This window comes from Agelaius tricolor, unplaced genomic scaffold, assembly GCF_023055355.1.
Source record: "Agelaius tricolor isolate 1412-34295 unplaced genomic scaffold, bAgeTri1.0.p SCAF_15, whole genome shotgun sequence".
NCBI lineage: Eukaryota > Metazoa > Chordata > Aves > Passeriformes > Icteridae > Agelaius > Agelaius tricolor.
In genome coordinates, this window is record NW_027269275.1 from 5,506,672 (window position 1) to 5,526,311 (window position 19,640).

Here is a 19,640-nt window from a genome sequence, read left to right on the forward strand (position 1 = left end):
GAACTCTGAAAATCCAGAACCCAGTTCATGGCAGACTCAAGGGATATACTGGTGCTAAAGATTTTCTATGATTTGAAAGTAGCTATGTGCTTGTTTGGCATAAGCAGCTAGTATTGTTAGGCCTCTAGTTGGACTTTATTTGAACTACATGGTTACCTTGTGCAATTCAAAGATGGATCATACTGAAACCTGGAGCTAAAATGCTCAACATTAAAAATGCTTAGAACAATCAAAGCTGTAGCTTAAATATTATTTAAAAACAGCTTGAGTGGACCTCCTCTTCTTTAGGCTAAACAACCCCTGCTCTCTCAGCTGCTCCTCACAGGACTTGTGAGAGACTGGAGTGTTATGGCTAATGGCTTAAATATTGCTATAAAGGACTTTTTGCCCATTGTGACAAAACTGTATAGAGAAGCTGAGACCCCCAAGCCCACCCTTCCCTGAAAATGCCTCCTGACTGGAACTTGGCACTGTGAGTTAAGCTGCCTAAGGGAACTTGAGACAAGATAAAGCTGACACTATTGTCCCATTAGCTCAGGTCTGGGGAGAAGTGAACAAGGCTGAGGGAGAAAAATACATCCCCACTAAAGCCAGACCCAGCAGCTGTGCTGAAAATCAGCTCTGTCTGCCTTCAGGCTGGGGAAGTCATAGCCACAGACTCGTCTGCTGAGGCCAGGTTTGCACTCAAACCTCCCATCAACAGAGGGGGGAGGAGGAAATTCTGGGCGTGTGGCACAACCTCTGCTAAGGGGCAGTGGACACCCATCCTCCCTCAGACAAACTGGCTCAGCTCTAAAAGCCCCCAGCCCCAGAAGGCCACATCCAGGGGACATTCCCATGAGGGGCAGCTGAAGGGGTGTCATAACCCATCAAAGACCTCCAAAGTGCCCCCAGAGCCATTCCTGAGGCCTTGCACCAGACAACTGCAGGGCATGCAAAGTAACACAACAGATCTGAAAAGCCACAACCCAATTCAGGGCAGACTCAAAGGATATCCTAGTGCTAAAGATTTTATATTATTTGAGAGTAGCAAGAGACAAAGCCAAACTTGCCCCACCCCAGGGAGCTACCTGGGCAGTCCCACCTTGCCCAAATCTGCATTAATCCTTTGGAGTCTTCCATTTTGTGAGGCCTCACCACAGAGAAGACCAGAAGAGGATTGAATGGGATGGGATCCATGGAATGGTGATATTTTCTACTAAATCTCTCTCTGTTGCTCTCTTTCTTCCCCCCTTCCCAGCTCCCTCCCTCCCCCCTCCTTTTGCTATTTCTTTCTCCCTCTCTCTTCCTTACATTTACTGTTCCATAAAATCCAAACTATTGACTTTGGCACATGGTCAGGTTTTGCACCTTAATCCAGGGGCATCTCCTTAATAATTTTAATAACCAGATCATAACAACCCCCTGAAACTTGAACAGAACTTATTCACCTATAAGTAGTTTAAATAAATACTATAGGAAAAAATGGATAGACTAGTATATTTAGGAAATGTTGCATTTCTTCGGTGAGACAAAAAGCACCATCAGCAGACCATATATGGTTCATCCCCTCAGCTGTACATGCCACCAAACTGAAGACTGGCATTATCCCATCCTGTATTTCCCTTTGGCATTCTCTTTCAGAGCAGAGATGTGACAAAACCAGAAAGTACAACTTGAGTCAATCTTTACCTTCAAACGAAATTCAGGACTCCCTCACAAAGACCAATGGTTTGTAAGTTCAGGACTCCCTCACAGAAACCAATGTTCTGTGAATTTAGGAGTCCCTAGCAAAAACCAATGTTTTGCGAGTTTCCGAGTTGCTCACAGAGACCAATTCTCCGCGAAATCACAGGACTCGTAGAGACCAATCTCTGCGAACCATTCGCTTGGCTAATGCCGAGTGCGAATGAGCAGCAGCGCCGGCTGCGGGCGCTGAGGCCACGGCGCCGTCACAGACGCTGAGGGCCCGGGCGCGGTTACCGGGCAACCGCGGCACCGAGCCTGGGGCCGGCCCGGGCCGGGCCGCGCTGCTTTGCAGAGGACATTGGCACTTTTGCTGCTGACTTGGCTTTAGTGCTTTCTGAAGAGTCTTTCTGTATTTATGAAAGTTTAAAATGTGGTGATAAAGGCACCTATGGCAGGTCTATACACTGCTCTTTGTATAGCACTAGGATGCTATCCTGGCTGGAGCCCCAGCAGGGGCTGAGGGAGCTGGGCAGGGGCTGAGCCTGGAGCAAAAGAGGCTCAGGGGGGCCCTTGTGGCTCTGCACAACTCCCTGCCAGGAGGGGACAGCCGGGGGGTCGGGCTGTGCTCCCAGGGACAGGGACAGGAGCAGAGGGAACGGCCTCAGGCTGGGCTCAGGCTGGGCACCAGCAGGAATTTCCCCATGGAAAGGCTGCTCAGGCCTTGGCAGGGGCTGCCCAGGGAGCTTGGCAGTGCCCATCCCTGCAGGTGTCCCAGGAAGGGCTGGAGGTGGCACTCAGGGCTCTGGGCTGGGGACAAGGTGGGCATCGGGCACAGCTGGGACTCCGTGGTCTCAGGGAGCTTTCCCAACCTTGATGATTTCATGAGTCTGTGATTCTATGAAGGGATGATTCAAACCAGATTTTAACTCCAAATATATCATACACAAATATTACAAAGGTCAAAATTCACGTGAAAGAAATTTAAGATTATTCTTTAAGATTGAAATAATCATATGTCAATGTTGCATACAACATTGTTACATACAATATTGTAAAGCCGTATAAAAGAAGAGCTTTGTTACCCTTGTAAAGTTATGGCTCAGGCCTGCTGCTTCAGCTAAGTACAGCTAACAGCTAGCCTGACAAGTTCCTGTGAGAAAGGAGAAGAAAGAAGAAGAAAGACTTCTACCCACAGCTTCTATCCAGGAGACAAGAATGTAAACCTCGTTAGGGAGGAAAGGTTTTGACTAACATGTACTTTAGCAACTACCAACCAATGAACCGAATTGCAGTAAATTACTAACCAATTAAAATGAAAGACAATGCCTTTAGAAAACCATATAAATGTGAGCTGTGAAGAATAAAGATGGGCTGTTGTGCATGAAGATAGCGACATGTAAGGACAGCATTACATGAACTACCCTTGGGTTTAACATCTTCAGTGAAAAGTTAAACTGGACCTGTCTATTAGGAAAGGATTATTGGTTCAAATTTTCTTGTCCTTGAAGAGAATTCAAAAGTCTTTATAGATATATTACTGCTTATGTAAATACAAACACCTTCATGTTAACATGTAGAGATACATTCTGATTAACATTATTGACAGACCAATGGAAGAGGAAAAATAATCAGATTTTATAGGCTGACTTCTTCCCTCTAATACCTGGCCTTTCTGGCTGAGATGCCAGACTCATGACCATACTGCTTAATTCTTTTTCAGTTAAAGATGATACAGAGTTGTGAGAAAAGCTGTGCCTCCAATGAGGCCTGGCCTTGTACGCATCTAGTAAAAAAGATATTTCTGTGTTTGAAGTTTCTCAAAAGGCAGATCTTTGCCGTGGAAATACAACTCTCAGTCAGTGACTGTGTTGGCAGAAGATGAAATAAAATGCAGCTTGTGCCTTTTCTGTGTTTATCTTTTTGTGCGCGGGTTTTAGAGTTTGTTTTGTGTTGCTGCCTTTGCCCTGCTCTTTTCCCCGCGGGTGTTTTGGGGGAGCAGAGGTGCAGCGGCCCCGGGGGCGCTGTGGCGGCCGAGCCAGGCGAGCCCAGAGCGGGCCGCATTCACGGCCGCAGGGCCCTGCTGGGATCCATGGATAATGAGAGGATTGGCCCGCGCAATGAAGGGATGACTATTGTGTGAATATTAAGAGAAGCTTTATTGATGTGTAGTTATGTCACTGCACTTTAAATGTCCTCTCTTCTCCCCATAGTTTCCCTTTTTGTAGGGCTTTCCCTCTGCCCTGTGGGCGGCACAGGCCCCTGCTCTGGTGCAGAGCTGCTTGATTACTTCTGTCTGATAGGAGGTAGGAGCCTTACCTACTGTGTTTGTGCGCCTTGAAAACGTGTTGCTATAGGGGTTTTTTAAATTTATTTCGTTTTCTGACTAAATTCTGATTGTTTTATATAGTTTTACAGTTACTGGAGAGATTGAAAAGCGGTAAATGCAACACCTTATTACCTATCAAATTTTAACATGGTCTGATATTTTTAACAAGAATGCTAACAAATTTGCCATATAAAATGATGCCAGATACAGTCACAAAAAGCTGTTGGGTTATTCAGCAATATGCTAAATTGCACATTATTATATTTATTTTTCAGTAACCCTGCACTTTAAAAAGTCGTACTGAATTTCTGTTTCCATGGAATTTGCACTTCCCATGAGTTTTTCTCATAACTGATTTACTTAGAATTCCAATATGCTTTTTACAACTTTAATCCCTCCAGTACACCATCATGCTGTTATTTCATTTATGGCTTATTCACCTTTCAGTTGTCTAACAGATAACCAGTGAAAACCTTCATGAGATAATACCCTCACAAGAGTGAGCTGTTTCAACATCAGAACATAGGAGCCTTTTTTAAATGAATGAAAAGGGGGAGATGTCATAGACAGGTAGAATAATGATAAAAGAAAGGCCTTATGAAATCAGGCCTTGTTCTGCAATATTAACAGCTGGCCTGTCATCTCTTCTAAGTGCAGAGAAGCAGTTACAAGTTCCCATGTGAAGCTATTTTGAGAATAAGAGTTCGTTAACAATCTATTCTGAGGGTGAAAAACAAATGTACCTGCAACAACAAGGATTTGTCCCATGAGAATCAGTGCAGAGAACAAGTAAACAATACAATAGAGACATTTGATGCACAAGTAAAATATATTTTATTAACCAATAGCTTACTTAGAAAGAAATCTATTAACTAATTAAAGTTGCACACGAGGTCTGAAACTGTATAAACTGAGTTGAGTGAATAAAGAATAATCTTTCCCTGCCTGAAAAAACTGAGTCCCAAGAAGGGGTAACCTCCCCATCAGCACAGATGATACCCAGTCATTGTGGAACATCATCATCTGACTGTCCCCTCTGTAACTTTGCTTTGCATCTTCAGCTGAGATGACTAAAGATTGCTTTGGTCTCTACATTTTTGTTCAGGTTTCTTCTTCATCTTCTCCTGAGGCTTATTGGTCTTCTGACCTTTGTTTCCAGCTGCATGCTGGAACTTGTTTCCCTTTTGGATCACAGGTATCTGCACAGTACCCTGAACTCTGTTCCAGTAGGAGAAATTCTGCTGCAATGACTCATAGATCTGAAACCTCTGGATCAAGTTCTCCATCTCAGCTGCGTCCTCTGGGATTTCAGTTTCTCCCTTCTTTGGGGCTTTGGTTCTCCCCTTCTTTTGGGCTTTGGTTCCCCCCTTCTCTGGGGCTTTGGTTTCATCCTTCTTTGAGGTTTTGGGTTCCCCCTTCTCTGGGGCTTTTGCTTCCCCCTTCTTTGGAGCTTTGGTTTCCTTCTCTGGGATTTTGGTTGCCTTTCTCTCTGGGGATTTAGTTTCCTTTTCTGGAGGTTTGTTTTTCTTCTCTGGGGGTTCGGTTGCCTTCTTTAGGATTTTCGTCTCCTTCTTCTCTGGGGGTTTGGTTTCCTTCTTTTCTGGAGGTTTGTTTTTCTTCTCTGGGATCATGGTTTCCTTCCTCTCTGGAGCCTTGGTTTCCTTCCCCTCTGGAGCCTTGGTTTCCTTCTTCTCTGGGGGTTTGGTTTTCCCCTTCTCTGGTTTTGGAGGTTGCTTCCCCACAGAGACACCCTTCTTGTCCTTCTTCCGCTTCTCTTCCTCCTTCCGCCTTTCTTCCTCCTTCCGCCTCTCTTCCTCCTCTAAGGCTTTTGCCTCTTCCTCACGCTTTTGAGCCAGCTGCTTCAGCTCCCTTCAGCAAACAAAACAGAAAAAATCGCTGAGAGTCCCCACCAGAAACTTGGGCTCAGCAGTCCTGGCCGGCCCTGCACTTCATTCCTTGACCCTGAGGCCAGGCAGAACCACCAGACCATTTCCGTGAATTTTTCTCAACCCACAGAGGTTGGGAACATCCCAAGTGAGGGCATTGGTGGAAGGGGACCTCCAAGACCAGCCAAACCTGAACGTTGCCATCATAAGGTCTTGGCTGTGCAAGCTCCCTCTTAAGGCACAGCCAGACACCTCCAGCCCACTGCCAAAGGCTGATCCAGCAGCTCTCTGTGCTGATGCCTGAAAATGCTCTCTGTCTCTTGATTTCCCAGTTTAAAGCAGATCACAGATTGCTGACATCTGCTTATCTCTCCTACAATTCTCACTCAGCTCATTCAGCACCCCTCAGGGCACAGCCTGCTCCTTAATGAGAATAATCCTATCAGTCAGAAAGCAAAGGCTGCAGGAACTCCTCTCCTGCAAGACAGGCTCTTGTCAGCCAGATTTCCTGCAGGAACCCAGCTGTGAGCAAGCAAACCGGTGCTCTCTGCCATGAAAGCCATCTGAAACAGCCTCATCTGTCTCCTCCCCATGAAACCAACTTCAGCCTGGGCTGAAGGAAGTCCTGATACACAGACTTGCTTTAACCAGCCTCCACTCTCAGCTCCACACTTTGCCTGTGTGTCCTGAGCTGGGCTGCCTTGCTGGAGCTGAGCTTCTCCTGGGCTGGCCTACTGCTGCAGCTGAAGGGGAGCCCAAAGGACGTGAGCTTCTGTGGGTGGTGTCCCACCATAAGGAGAAGCCTGGCAGATCAGCATTGCAAGGACTTGCAATGCTGTGGCAGGAGCAGGACCCAAACCAAGCTTTGCTCTGTGCCCCACACCTGCCCATACCACAATCCCACTGTTTTGGTGAAGGGAGATGATCAAGAAGGTGCAACTCAACACCATGGACCTAAAGACACCTCTAGAGGCAGTGCCAAGGCAAGCCCAGAGCCCAGCTCCCTGCAGGCAGCATCTAAGCCAGGAGGGCTCAGCACTCCAATAGAGAAGAAGATCTTCTGTCTCAACAGAAGAAGGTCCTTCCTCTCTTGGGAGCCAGGGAGCTCAGAATGGCCATCCCTGTGCTGCTTCTGGCCTTTGCTATCCAGCACCTCTGAGCTCAGAGTCCTTGGAGCAGGGAATTGCCCTCCAGGGACAATAACCCATGGAACAGCAGTAACCCATGGAAGCCTTACTCACTTTTCCCTCCGTATGAGCTTCCTTTCCAGTGCTATTTTATCCACTTCTGCTTTCTTCTCCTTAGGGAGGGCATCATACTCATCCTCATCTATTTGTAAGATACATTCTGCTTTCCTCTGCAGAGCTTTCTCTCGCTGCAGTTCTTTAGCACAAAGAGGAGAAACCATGAGTGACTGCAAGCTGACCTGGGTGCTCTGCGCCAGCTGCAAGGATTCACAGCATTTCCTGACCCAGCCTATCATCCCAGGAGATATTGGGGAGCTTGTATCCCTCCCCAGAATTCAGACAATCCCCCAAGCTATGGCCGGGCAGTAAATTCCCCATGCCCTCGGATCCCAGGAAAGGAGACTCGGTGAAAGCAAGATGAGATTGTTCTTTTGTTGCTAGGAAGGTGCAAATATAAAAGAGCCAGTGATATTAGACCTGGTCCTATTGGCTGAGGAACTCATCCAGCCCTAGTCTTTGTGGCTAAGGGACACAAGGAAATATCCTGATTATTTCCCCAGTCTATGGCAGGCAGATAGGAGCTTGCTTTGGCTACACTCAGGGTTGGTAGAGGATGCCACAGCCCTTCAGCCAAGAGCTCCTCCACCAAGCTGGGGAACAGGCAGCTGCTAAAAGAATGGGCTTTCCCTGGAGAGCAAGGTGACAGAGAAGGTTCAGGGTGTATGGGCTGGACCACAGGCAAAACAGACACCACCAAACCCTCACTGTTTTTCTGACCTGCTGCTGCCTTGCCCATGGCCTTGGCCTTGGACTCAGACTCAGCCCTGGCCTTGGCTTCTGCCATGGGCTTGAGCTCTGCCTGTTGAGCCTTTGGCCTCCTGTGTGCTTCGTGGTCCTGCAGCACCTCTGGAGGCAGTGTCTCACCGATGGCACGTGGAGGCATAAAAAAGCTCTTTTGGTACTCAGACCCCACTGCCATCCGCAGGATCTGTGTGTGGAGGGAAGAGAAGCTATATGCAAGATTCCTTTTCTTGCCTTTCATCACACAGACTCAATCAACCCATTTTCTGTCTCCTCCCTTCCTCCCAATAACACCAACTATTTAGTTTAGGTCCTCCCACAGCATGTGAGCAGAGCTGGCTTTGCCCTGGGGATTGCCTCCATCTCCCTGGCACAAGCCTGGGAATGCTGGAGTGCTGTGAAGCTTGGGCAGCGTGTACATGGAGACCAGACCTGCCTTCTCACCTTCTCCTCCTCAAGGTACTGCTCATCAAAATCCAGTGAGTAAAACTCAATGGGGAAGTTGCATGGGTTCTTCACCACCACTGTGGCCTCCACCCCATCGCTGTCCACCAGCATCCCTCCCATCTTTAGTGCTGGGGGTCTGAACTCCAACCGTGGCTCCAGACCTTGTCCTGAGAGGTGCAGCTTTAAACGATTGCTGCTCCCACAAATGATAAACTCCAGCTCATTCTTGTAAGACCTCTGAAAAGAGGAAAGTGCAGAAAACTCATCCATGAAGTCCCAGGTGACAGGACCCCAAATACAACAAGGCTTGCCCCAAGGTCAGGGTGTTATCAGTCCCTCCAAGGTGAATGGAAACCAGATATTTACTTATGCTAGGGACTAGAGCATCTGTAGTAGTCTGGGTCTGAGTAACTGGGATGAACGCTGGTGTGCACTGTAACTGGGTATTTGGGAATCAGATGGATGTATGTACAATGGACTGTCAGACATTTTCACCTAGTCATGCAGGAGTGCAGTGCTCATGGGAAGGGCCCTCAGGGTTACAGTGTCCAGACACAGTCCTGGCACTGCTGCATCAGGCAAACACCAGCTCCACGAGAGAGGCAAATGAGCTCTCACTGGCAAGAAATAACGGTCATCTTCTTCTGCTTAGTGTCTGGCTCTGGTCCAAGCCAGACACAAGATGGTTACATTTCTTGAGCAATTAAAAGATCCCTGGGACTGTGTGTGGGCACAGAAGCACTTGTGGCCATGCTGGTACACGCTGCCAGTTTCCGAGACCCAGCAGCCACAGGCAAACCACTTTTGGGAATGCTTTGTCCTTTAAGCTGAATCCCCAGCTGGACAGGAATGTGCAGGCAGGCCAGAGCCCCAGGGACTGCTGGCAGCACCCCACTACAGGTGACCGTCCTGCCATGCCCAGGAAGGTGGGTGGTGGCTGTTTGGTCTGTCAGTCCTGCAGCAGGATGAGCCATTCCAGGATTATCCTCTGTGAGTGGGCAGCTGCTCTGCACTGAGTGTCACAGCTGCAAATACAGCCAGGCAAGGGGGAGGCTGAGGGGAGTTGGGCACATCCCCCCCATGTGCCAAGAGGCAGCCTCAGAGCCCTGGTGCTCTCTGTGCAAGCTCCCTGTGGGCATTTCAAAGCACATCTCACACGAGTGCTCTGTGGGGTGAACTGAGCCACGCAGAGTATGGGGCTTGCAGAAAGCTCCCTGTGAAGGCAGAGCTCCTACCACACTCTCTGCACCAGGCCCTCATTTCCAGACAGCCCTGACAGCCTCCTGGGCTGACACCCGCCAGTCTCACCTCCTCCTCGGGTGTAAACTGGATTTGCAGATCCTGCCACTTTCCTGGATCAAGGGTTCCTTTGGAGGGCGTCACGTCAAAGGGACAGGGCTCATCCACCAGCACCTGCAGCTTCTGACGTACGGCTGGTGTCATGAATTTGAGGTGACTATTCTGGGCACAGAAACCAATCATGTGAGGTCTCCTCACACTGACACGGAGCTGAGAGCACCCACAGCCAAACCAAGTGTGGCCCCAAAGCCCAGAGCTGGAGGGAAGCCCTGGAGACAGGGCAGGCAGATAGGGAACTACTGTCCTCAGAGGAGGAAGAGGAATGGGTGAAGATGGCAGCAAAGCAAAGCATCAGCTAATGGAACAGGTTGAGGCAAACCAGCCTTGATCTAGACCCTCAGAACTTTCCTCAAACACACTGTAGACTCAAGTGCTCAGGCAGCCACAGGAGCAGAAAGAGCAAGAGTCACAAAGAAAACCCGACCAAGTTCCGTGTTCAATGTGGCCTGTGCTTTACCTTCAGAGCAGGCTTGTTGGAAGCAATGAACCATTTGCAGGATTCTGGGAACCGGTTGTAGAGTTGGATGGTCTCAACCTGGCACTGCCCAACAGGTATGTCAGAGAACTGCAGTCTGTTCTTGGTGAGGGTGAGTGACACTTCAGACACAGTGGCACGGATGCGGATGCTGTACATAGGGCCTTTTGTCACCTGGAGAAGGACAGAGGATTCAGCAGAGGGTGCGGGTGACATCTGCTGCTGTGCCCAGCCTGCTGCCTGCCCCAAGAGCTGTGGTACCTCTATGGGCAGCAGCACTTCCACGTCACCATAAGGCTTGTGGGCACTTTCAAAGTGCACGTCAAAGTCCACGCTGTTGTTGGGGGGCAGGCAAATCATCTGGTCCAGGCCCACGCTGAAACCTTGAACAGATGAACACAAAGCAGCTGAGATACACACAAAACACAAAATGTGTACAAGCACGTTAAGGCCTTACAGGTGTCCTGGCTGAGAGGTCTGGCAAAAGCCCCACGCTGTGCTGTGACCTGGACAAAACTTAAGAGTGCATCTGAACACCCTTCAGACACAGTGAGCCACTGTGTGATGGAAGGGCAGCCTTGCCTCAAGGCCTCTTTGCCTCAAGGCCTCTTTTGGAAACCTCTTTTGATCCACCAGAGGATCTCACAGGCTGCTTCCTCAATAAAGACTGAATACAAGTGCTGTGACAGCGTGAACTCCAAACAAAGCACTTCCAAAACACAGCAGACCCCACTGGTTGGCAAAACAAGCCCACAGAGTGCCCAAAGAAACTTGCTGCTCGTGGGAGCCAAGGGGGGAAGATGCTGAGAGGTGACCAGGGTGATGAGTCCATTGGCCCCTGCACTGAAGTGTTGGGGCAGTTGCAGGCAGGCCAGGTCCCTGGGCATGGCTGGCCAGGAGAGCTCTGCCTCTAAAGCTCCCAGCAGGGGCACTGAGAAGAAAAAGCTCAGAAACCTCCCCAGGTTCAGGGGCTTAAGCTAATCTGTCTGAGACACCTCCTTCAAGGCCACAGGAAGTGTCTCCAGCACTGCTTACCTGTGTCCTGCAGGACAGATACATCGACCTTGAAGGACACATGGATCTGCCCAGGGTTGGTGATCTTCAGAGAGCGTGTCTCAGTGTAACCCCTAAGGACAGGGCCCATGTCCAGGACATACTGGGGCAGCTCAACTCTACAAGGAATAAGGACAGTCCTTAAACCACAGCCTGGCTACACATCCAAGTGGATGGAGGATACAAATACAGTGGCTATTTCTTTATTCACTGCTGTAAAAACTCAGCTCAAGCCCATGAAACCCTTAGCCTGACCACCTGGCAATGACTTTGGGAAGTCAGGAGGAGTGCAGGCCCTAGGTTTGATCAGCTACTAATGGTACCTGAAAATAAAATTAGTTTAAAATGGACACTGGCCACAGCTCGTCTGCCATGAAAAGCCAGGCTAGGTGAGTCCACTGGGCCTCCACTGCTCTCAGTGGAACTGCCTAGCCTGGTGTACAGCCTGAGCCTGAAATTGCTTTGGGGTCTAGGAATAAGGTTTGCCTGCACAGGAAATCTTCATTGCTCTGCAACCAGACCACATGAGCTGCTCTGCAGAGCATCTTCTTCCTGAATTGAAGCCTCCCATGCTTGTGCTGCATCATGATGGTGCAAAGGGACAGGCCATGTCACCTGCCCTGCCACCCCACCAGGATTCAAACCATCTGATGTTGGGTTTTAAAGGGTTTGCTGACATGTGCAGCTCCCTTCTCCTTTTGTTCAGTGTCACAGCTGCACAGCTGTTAGTTGGAAGCAAGACTTCAGCTGGGAGTTGTCTCCTTCAGAGCTAGGCAGCAGGGACAGAATCTATGCTGTCTGGAAGGGCCTGAAGGTCTGCACTGGGTCCCCCAGCTCTAGGGACAGAACCCCACAGCTGTGGGGAGCTGAGCAGTCCAAAGCTCAGCGTGGTGCTGGGGAAGGGAGGACACTCCACTGCTCACATGCAGCGTGTCACAGCCACCAGGACCAGACCCTTTCTGAAGTCCAGGCTGTTCCCAGCTCTGCAGAAACAGGGAGCTCTCAGGAGAAGGGGACATGGCTGGGTGTTCCCAAGGGGCACCTGGAGATGGGGATGGGAGTCCCTACTCACTTGGCAAGACTCTGGCACAGCTCCTTGTCAGGGAACCTGCTCTTCAGGGGATGGGATGTGAGCTTTTGCTGCAGCTCCAGAGCAGCCTTCTCCATCAGCATCCTCATCATCTTTATCTGCAGCTGAGTGTCTGACTGAAGAAAGGGAAGACAGTGGCTGGTTAGCAAAGGTCCTTCCCAAAGCCCAGCTTGCACCTGAGAAAGGATCCCACCCCACTCTTGTTGGGAGGGGGTGTGGGGTCCTCCTGTCTGGCTGCTCAGTGCCTGTGACACCTCCTGCTCTCTTAGCCAGGACCTCATCTCCAGGGAAGTAACTCCAGCATCTTTGCCTGCCCAGACACTGTCAGCAAAGCTGATCTGGCCAGGCAGACAGACAAGCCAGGAACCTTCCAGAGCTCCAGATACTTGCCTGCCCCCAGCCTGTACCAAGGCAGCTTGGACAGCAGCTGTCTTGAAAGGGAACTGGGACCAAGCTGGTGCCTCTTGGAGATGAGCACCTCCAGCACAGCCCCAGGGCACAATCAGGCAGCTGCTGTTAAGGGCTGTAAATCTGGCAGGGCTTGGGTTGGGAACAATGAACTCCCCAGCAATGACCTGCATCTCCCTCAAAGCACCATCAACTCCATCCCTGGAGCATGGCCTTCAGGATCTCTCCCTGGGCTAGCCAGGAAGCTGCTGCAGCCCCAGAAGAGACATGACCAGCGGGGCAGCCCTAGGGGCAATGCTGAGGTGACACAAGGTTGTCAGTGGGCAGGGAGGTCCCAAGTGTCATCAGGGCACCAGGAGCTGCTGTGGGCTGCAAGGGGCTCAGGTGACATGGAGAGGGTGGCCTGTGCCAAACGGGGCTGCAGCTGTTCTTACTACAGTGCCAGAGGCAAGCACGCTGGGCTGCAGGTCCTGACTCTTTGGGTTCTGAGTCTTCAAGGTCTGAGTTGTCAGGGTCTGAGACTTCAAGATCTTGGTCTTCAGGCTCTGAGGCTTCTTCAGAATAACTGACTTATTCCTCTGATTGTCTTGTTGCAGGGGTTTTATGAGCTGTTTCAGTATCTTCTCATATTTTTCATTTCCTGAAGGAAGAAAACATCCACAAAGAGAAGTGTGAGCAAAGTGCCAGTCCCATTGAAGCTGGGAAGTCCCTGCCTCCCAACACTGGTTTCTACCAGAAAGAAATCCCTCAAGCCATCTATGGAAAGTGGATGCTGCTGTTCCTCTCTGAATCTCATCCCCTGCAATGTCACACAGATCCAACCCTGCCAGAAGCCCTGCCAGCCTCTCTTACAGCTTTCCCAAGCCTTTCACTCTAGCCATCGTCCTTCAGGGATGAGGATGGCAGGCTCTGCAGGTTGGCTCCTGGGACAAAGTCCACATGGCATCCTCTGCTCAAGACTCATGAAGCAACCAGGGGGCTTGACTTGGTCTGGGAGTCCTGCAACCCTCCAGGCTCGGTGGAGGTTGGCATGAGCTGCCCTCAGGGCCTATGGTAGGGAACAAAACCAGAGGGGCCTTTCCTGAGGGCAGACAGGCAGTGCCTACCTCTGATGCTCCAGGGCAGGTCCAGACTGATCATGGGAAAGGATGCTTCTCCTTTCAGGCAGATATTTTCTGGTTGCTGGTCACCCACTTTAAGCTGATAAGTCCTGCTGAAGGCTCCTGGTAATCCTGGCATGTAAGAGAATTTCAGCACTCGCTTCTTGCCAGGTGCAAGGGAACCCTGCAGGGATGGGAGAAGAGGGAGGGAATGCATCAGAGTGTTTGATGAGGGATGGCTCAGGGGACAGACAGGCTGAGGAGACAGGTTCTCATCTAGAAGAAACCATCAGAACCACATCACCTTCATGATAAATATATTACAGTATTGGCTTTCACAATTGTTAGAGTAGATACTATGTGTTTTATAATGATGACTTTTGTAAAAGAAGTTTTGCTAAAGTTTAGAGTTCGTTTAATGAGAATGTTATGTTGTGATACCAATGTTGGTGAAGAGTTGTTGCAATATTAACATTTAACCAATGAAGGAATGGAAACCTGTTGAATGTGTAAAAAAGTAACAAATGACCTGGACTAGGACAACTGCACATACTCCAAAAAGGCAGGACAGAGGAGGAACTATGTTAAAATGTTTGAGAATGTATAACCATTTGTAAATATGCATTAGGCTGATGCAATACCCAGAGTATACAAGGGCTGTTGCTGTGTTGACTGGTGTGTGCCTCTGGTTGTGGCTAAGTACCCAAGTCAAACACCCAGCGCTTTTACTTCTACTTTATTGACTATTTCTACTATTGACTACTACTACTTCTACTTTATTGGTCCCCTGTTGTCTCTTATTAAATTTTCTTTAAATTTTAACTGAGGAGCAGGCTTTGTTACTCACACCTTCTACCTTCCTTGTGACCAAAAGGTCGAGCCTCTGACCCTGGGGTGCAGTTTGTTCTCCCCAGGGCTCACAAGGCTGCAGCCCCAGCACAGCCTGATGTGAGCACAGTCCGATGTGAGCACAGCTCTGCTGCTGATGGGGTTTGCCCTCTGCCAGCAAGAGCCTGCCTCATCAACAAAAGGCTCTTCTGCTGCCGCTGTGGAAGGGAAATCCCTGCACTGAGCAGGGCCAGCAGCTCCTCTTGTCCCTTGCAGGAGACAGGCATGAAGAAATGGGGAAGCCAATTGGCTTCCTCTTCCCACCGCAGGGAGGGACAAAGGCAGGAGCGCTGCTTCGGCTCAAAGACATCCGGCAGGACTGAGAAGCTTGGACAGCGGTGGGATGCTGCTAGTTTCTCTCCAGCTCTTCCAGCCCCGCTGCTCCCTGGCCCCCTCACTGCCCCACAAAGCCGCTGCACAGCAACAAAGCTGGAGGAGGCAGGGAGCAGCAAGCCTACTAAGGGATATGTGACCACACAGCCTGGGTAAGGTGACCCTCAGAAACACTCCAGTGCCAGCACAGCCTGAGATCTCAGCCATCGGGGTCCCCTGAGTGACTGTGAGCAATCAATTAAATTTTTACTTATGCCTCAACATACGTTATAAATCCACTTTCTAACGTGGGGTGAAAAGTTACTATAGAAGCTGTAGACGTGCTGGGAGCCTTAACACATCCCATGTGGAAAGGAGGTTGTTAGGAGAAAATGCAGACAGGCTCTGTGTCTAGGGGGCTGCAAGAGATTTCCCCCTTGGAGGCGGACAGACCCCAAAGCCCAGGAAAATTTTGCCTGTCTGAGCAAAAAAGTCCTAAACGGGCTGAGTTATGGGAGAAATCTCAGCATATAATAGCAGTTAACACAGACAGTTTTTCCCTGCCACTTTTGTTATTTTGTTGGGCTGGGAGCAGCCGGAGGGTCCGGCTCCCTACAGAACCACTTCTTCCCTGTCTGTCTACGCTGCTGTCGCCGCTTCCCCGCTCGCCACGGCAACCCAGTGCTCCGCTGTTCCGCCGAGGGAGCAGCCGCCGTGCCCCGACCGGGACAAACCGCGGCTGCTGAGCCCGGCCCGGCCGCAGCCCGCGGGACCCCGCTGCCGGCCCATGGAGCCCGGCCCGGTGCCGGCCGATCCAGCCCGGCCCCGCTGCCGGCCGATCCAGCCCCGGCCCCGCTGCCGGCCGATCCAGCCCGGCCCCGCTGCCGGCCGATCCAGCCCCGGCCCCGCTGCCGGCCGATCCAGCCCCGGCCCCGCTGCCGGCCGATGGAGCCCCTCCCGCCGCGGCGGGCACGCACGCTGGTGCGGTTGGCAGCACTTGCTCCATCTGCCGAGCAGGAGCCGACACAGCGCCTCAGGGCTCTCGCGGTGACGCTCTGTCCCTGTTCTGTGTTACTCCCTCTGTTTCTCATTTTCTCTCTTTTCTGTCCCCCCTCTGGTCGGGACCATGCCATTTCTTTATCAACAAACAGTTTTCAGATACACTACTTGCTGGGTTTGTGCCTTATTTTCCTCTGAGAAATCTATCAAAAAGAATTCTCCTCTGCTCCCCTTCCAGCAGGACAGGACAGTGACCCACGCACCTGTGCCTCCCGCCGGTGTCTGCCTCTGACAGCAGAGCCACCCACCAGCCAAGGCCGTGGGGGAGTCTGTCAGGAGAGCACTTGTTTGACCTTCTCTGGCCCCAGCAGAAATTGCTTACAGCCCTGTCTCTCTCATGGCTGGGTTTGGGGTTTTCCCTTCTGACTTTTTTCCCCCTTCCCCACCTCCCCCCCTTTTTTCCCTTTAACACTCTCCTGAGCCACCTGACACAGGGCTGGGCTCAGTCACTTGTGCTACTTACAGTGGTGGGGTTCACCAGAAACACGCCAGGCAGATGCTTGTCTGCAGGGCTAGGCTTTAGCACCCACTTGAATTCAATCTTGCCACTGTTCACCAGGGTGACATCGCTGTGATGAATTTCATTAAATATCTGGAGAGAAGGCACAGGAGAGGGAAGTTACAGACCAGGCCTGCTGCTGGGAATCTCCTTCCTCCCTCCTGGGCTTGAAAGCAGACACATCATGGGAGCAGGGACCAGGGAGGAGATAGGGGCACTTGGGAACCTGGGGAACCCCCAGGCACAGGGCACCTGCACAGCACCAGGCAGCTCTGGCAGCACACAGAGCTGTGGTAACAACCATGTGAGGGCCAGCAATAAATGAACCAGGGCACACAGGCCCTCTGCCCTCTGAGGGGTCACCAACAGCCAGGAGAAACAGAGACAGCACTGAGGCATTCCAGGAGAAAAGGCACCTGCATGCAAGTATTGGCAAGCAACATAGATGCAACAAGGGAGTCACCCAGGGCAACACAGACAGGGCCAGCAGCTGGAAATATCTGTGGGCTTTTGACTGGAAAAGAGTGAAGTGGGGATTATTCTGGGACAGTCTCTCCAACGGTAGTGACTGGAAGCCCAACTTCTTCCCTTGATTATTGTGTGGATTAAGCAAGAGCTTTAGACAAGAGCATCTCCTTGGAGGTCAGGCTTTAGGTGTGGATCAGCAGAGAGATGTCTCAGGGACACACCCCTCAGAGCACCCCCACTGGGACCCTGCCTGCCCCAGGAGGCAGTGTTAGGTACCCTGAAAAAGAGGCATTCCCAGCATTGTGGAGAGGGTTGGAGATGGCCATTTTAGAGCAGCTTGGATGCCAGATGTGTCCCTCAAAGGTTGGGCTTCCAAGCCCCAGAGCCAACAAAAGGGCTGGGAAGGGAAGGGAGCCCTGGAGCGAGGTGGGCAGGAACCTGCTGGCCGTGGTGCCAAGGCAAGGAGCTGTGCCAGGGATGTGTGTGGTACCTGTAAGCCACAGTTGATCTCCTGGGGCCTCACGGAGTAGCGGACACGTGAGATCTCCCCGGTCACCAGCACCTCGTAGGTGGGGCCTCCCTCCACGTGGCACAGCGCCGTGACATCGGAGATGGTGTTGAGGTGGCCAGAGTAGGTGAAGGAGACCTGCTGGCTCTCACCTGGCTGCAGCACACCTGACATTGGCAGGATACTGAAAGCCTGGATGGAAGACAGGAGAGCTTGAGCTGTTGAGCATGGCAATGGATGCAGAAGAGCATCTTGGAGCAAAGTGCAGCTGTACCTGGAGGGGCCTATTCCCCAAACACTGCCAGAATCACCCTCATCTCATCCTGCATCCATGCCACTGACCAGTGCAGGGACCATGGGGAAAATCTTCTCCCACACTCACAGATCAATGCATTAATTAGTACATTACGTGAAAGTGAACTGGGATGTCTCCTGGCAGTAGAAATTCTCTCTGATGCACAACTTGCCTTTAAAAAGCATTTCTTACTGCTTTTAGAAAAGGAGGAGGCTCAGAGTGAGAGCTCTCGGAGCTGAGCGAAGGACTCCAGCCCAGCTCATCTGACTCCTGAGGCTCTTCCCCTCTCTCTGATTTAAATGCTGCTTTCTCAAGGTGCTACAGCAAAAGCTCCTGCAAAAGTTTCCTATGGACCACCTGAGGAGTTCCAGGGGGAGCAGTGCCCTCCATAGGTGCTGCAAAGTGTCCTTGGGCAGCCCTACAACGTGTCCTGCATGGCCTCTCCAACTACCAGTTGCTTCAGCAGCACTTTGTGATGGGCCTGCAGGGATGGGAGGCCCCTCTGTGGCCAATGCTGGGGCCACCAGTGGCACTGGGAGCTCCAGCCCTGCTTGCCACACTGACAATGTGCAAGTGAGACAGATTCCCTCCTACCTTCTCTGCTTCGAGGGAAGTCTGTGGTTCGTCCATGGAGCTGCTGATTCCCTCAAACCCTACTTGGAGGCGGGGGAATTCAGGAAGTTGATCTGATTGCACCTGAAAAAGAAGCCATTTTCTATGCTGGGAGGAAGAGACAGCCATTTTGCAAAGTCTCCGTTTGTAAGACAGCTCCAGGGCCAGCAGTGCAATAGCAGCTCTGGGTGAAAGCAGAGCCCTGCAAACAGGAAGTCTGGCTGCCTTGGGAAGAGGCTCCATGGAGATCAGGACTCATCCCAGCTTGCTCTGGGAAGGAAGCTGGAGGCCTTACCATGATGATGCAGATAAAAGCCTCATCTTTCATTGTGAAGGCAAAAAATCCCACACTCAGCACAGGTCTGTAGGACCTGAGTGAGCTTCTCCAAGGAAAACTCTCCTATTTCTCCCTCCCACACAGCCCACGTCCAGCCACTGGCCCTGCTGCCCAGCCCACTGTCAGGGCACAGGACAGCAGGGCAGCAAAAAGGGAGGTCAGCACGAGCATGACTTGGTGGTGGCAGGCTGGGGAGGCAACACAAGCAGCAGATGTACAAGAAAATCTACCTTGTCTCTTAAAGACTGGGTAAAATCATCCACTTCTTTCAGCATTCTGGCTGCCTGCTCCTGTCTCATCTTGAAGTGTCTCCATCGAGATGCTGGGGACTCCAAACTGGTATTCTTCCCTTTTGGTGGTTGGGGTTTGAATTTAGGTGGGCAAAGCTCATCTCTGGAAAATAAGATAACTATTGTGAAAAATGCCAATCACTTGTTTTCAAAATTTTAAAAGTTTAATAGTAATAAAATGGTTATAAAAATAGTAATACAATTAGAGTAAAAATAATTTGGACAATTTGAATTAGGACAACAAATGGGACAACAAATACAAAGAGTTATGGACGTCTGGGTACCTTTTTCTGGGCAGCACGAGCCCAAAAAAGGACCCCCACTAACAAAGGATTAACCCTTAAGAACAATAGCCCGTTGCATATTCATACACTTCATACAGGATGCATAAATTCCATTCAAACACAGGATTCTGTCTGGTCTTCATCTACTTCTTCCTTCTAATCCTAACAGTGCCTTCGAGGCGGGAAGAAGTTCATTTCTTCTGATAAGAGAGCAATAAATTCTTTTCTCTGAAAGATTTAGCTGTCCTGTGGCTGCTATCTGGTTCGAGTGCCTCATTCCTTTCTAAA

The 19,640-nt window shown here is 50.7% G+C and overlaps 1 protein-coding gene across 1 annotated transcript in view; it reads right to left on the reverse strand.

The window, feature by feature from the left end:
- Positions 1-4,803: 4,803 nt before the first annotated feature.
- The window catches only part of LOC139596579 (hydrocephalus-inducing protein-like), a 47,339-nt gene continuing 32,502 nt past the window's right edge, over positions 4,804-19,640 (reverse strand). The window contains exons 23-37 of the mRNA XM_071440985.1: positions 19,009-19,171; positions 18,424-18,525; positions 17,517-17,726; positions 16,523-16,651; positions 13,807-13,984; positions 13,135-13,340; positions 12,275-12,408; positions 11,185-11,321; positions 10,411-10,532; positions 10,132-10,323; positions 9,624-9,776; positions 8,313-8,552; positions 7,845-8,055; positions 7,122-7,263; positions 4,804-5,863 (exon numbers count right to left, since the gene is read on the reverse strand). Of these exons, the coding sequence (XP_071297086.1) occupies positions 5,065-5,863; positions 7,122-7,263; positions 7,845-8,055; positions 8,313-8,552; positions 9,624-9,776; positions 10,132-10,323; positions 10,411-10,532; positions 11,185-11,321; positions 12,275-12,408; positions 13,135-13,340; positions 13,807-13,984; positions 16,523-16,651; positions 17,517-17,726; positions 18,424-18,525; positions 19,009-19,171 (3,118 nt within the window). The 3' untranslated portion in view covers positions 4,804-5,064. The remainder of the gene's footprint in view (positions 5,864-7,121; positions 7,264-7,844; positions 8,056-8,312; positions 8,553-9,623; positions 9,777-10,131; positions 10,324-10,410; positions 10,533-11,184; positions 11,322-12,274; positions 12,409-13,134; positions 13,341-13,806; positions 13,985-16,522; positions 16,652-17,516; positions 17,727-18,423; positions 18,526-19,008; positions 19,172-19,640) is intronic.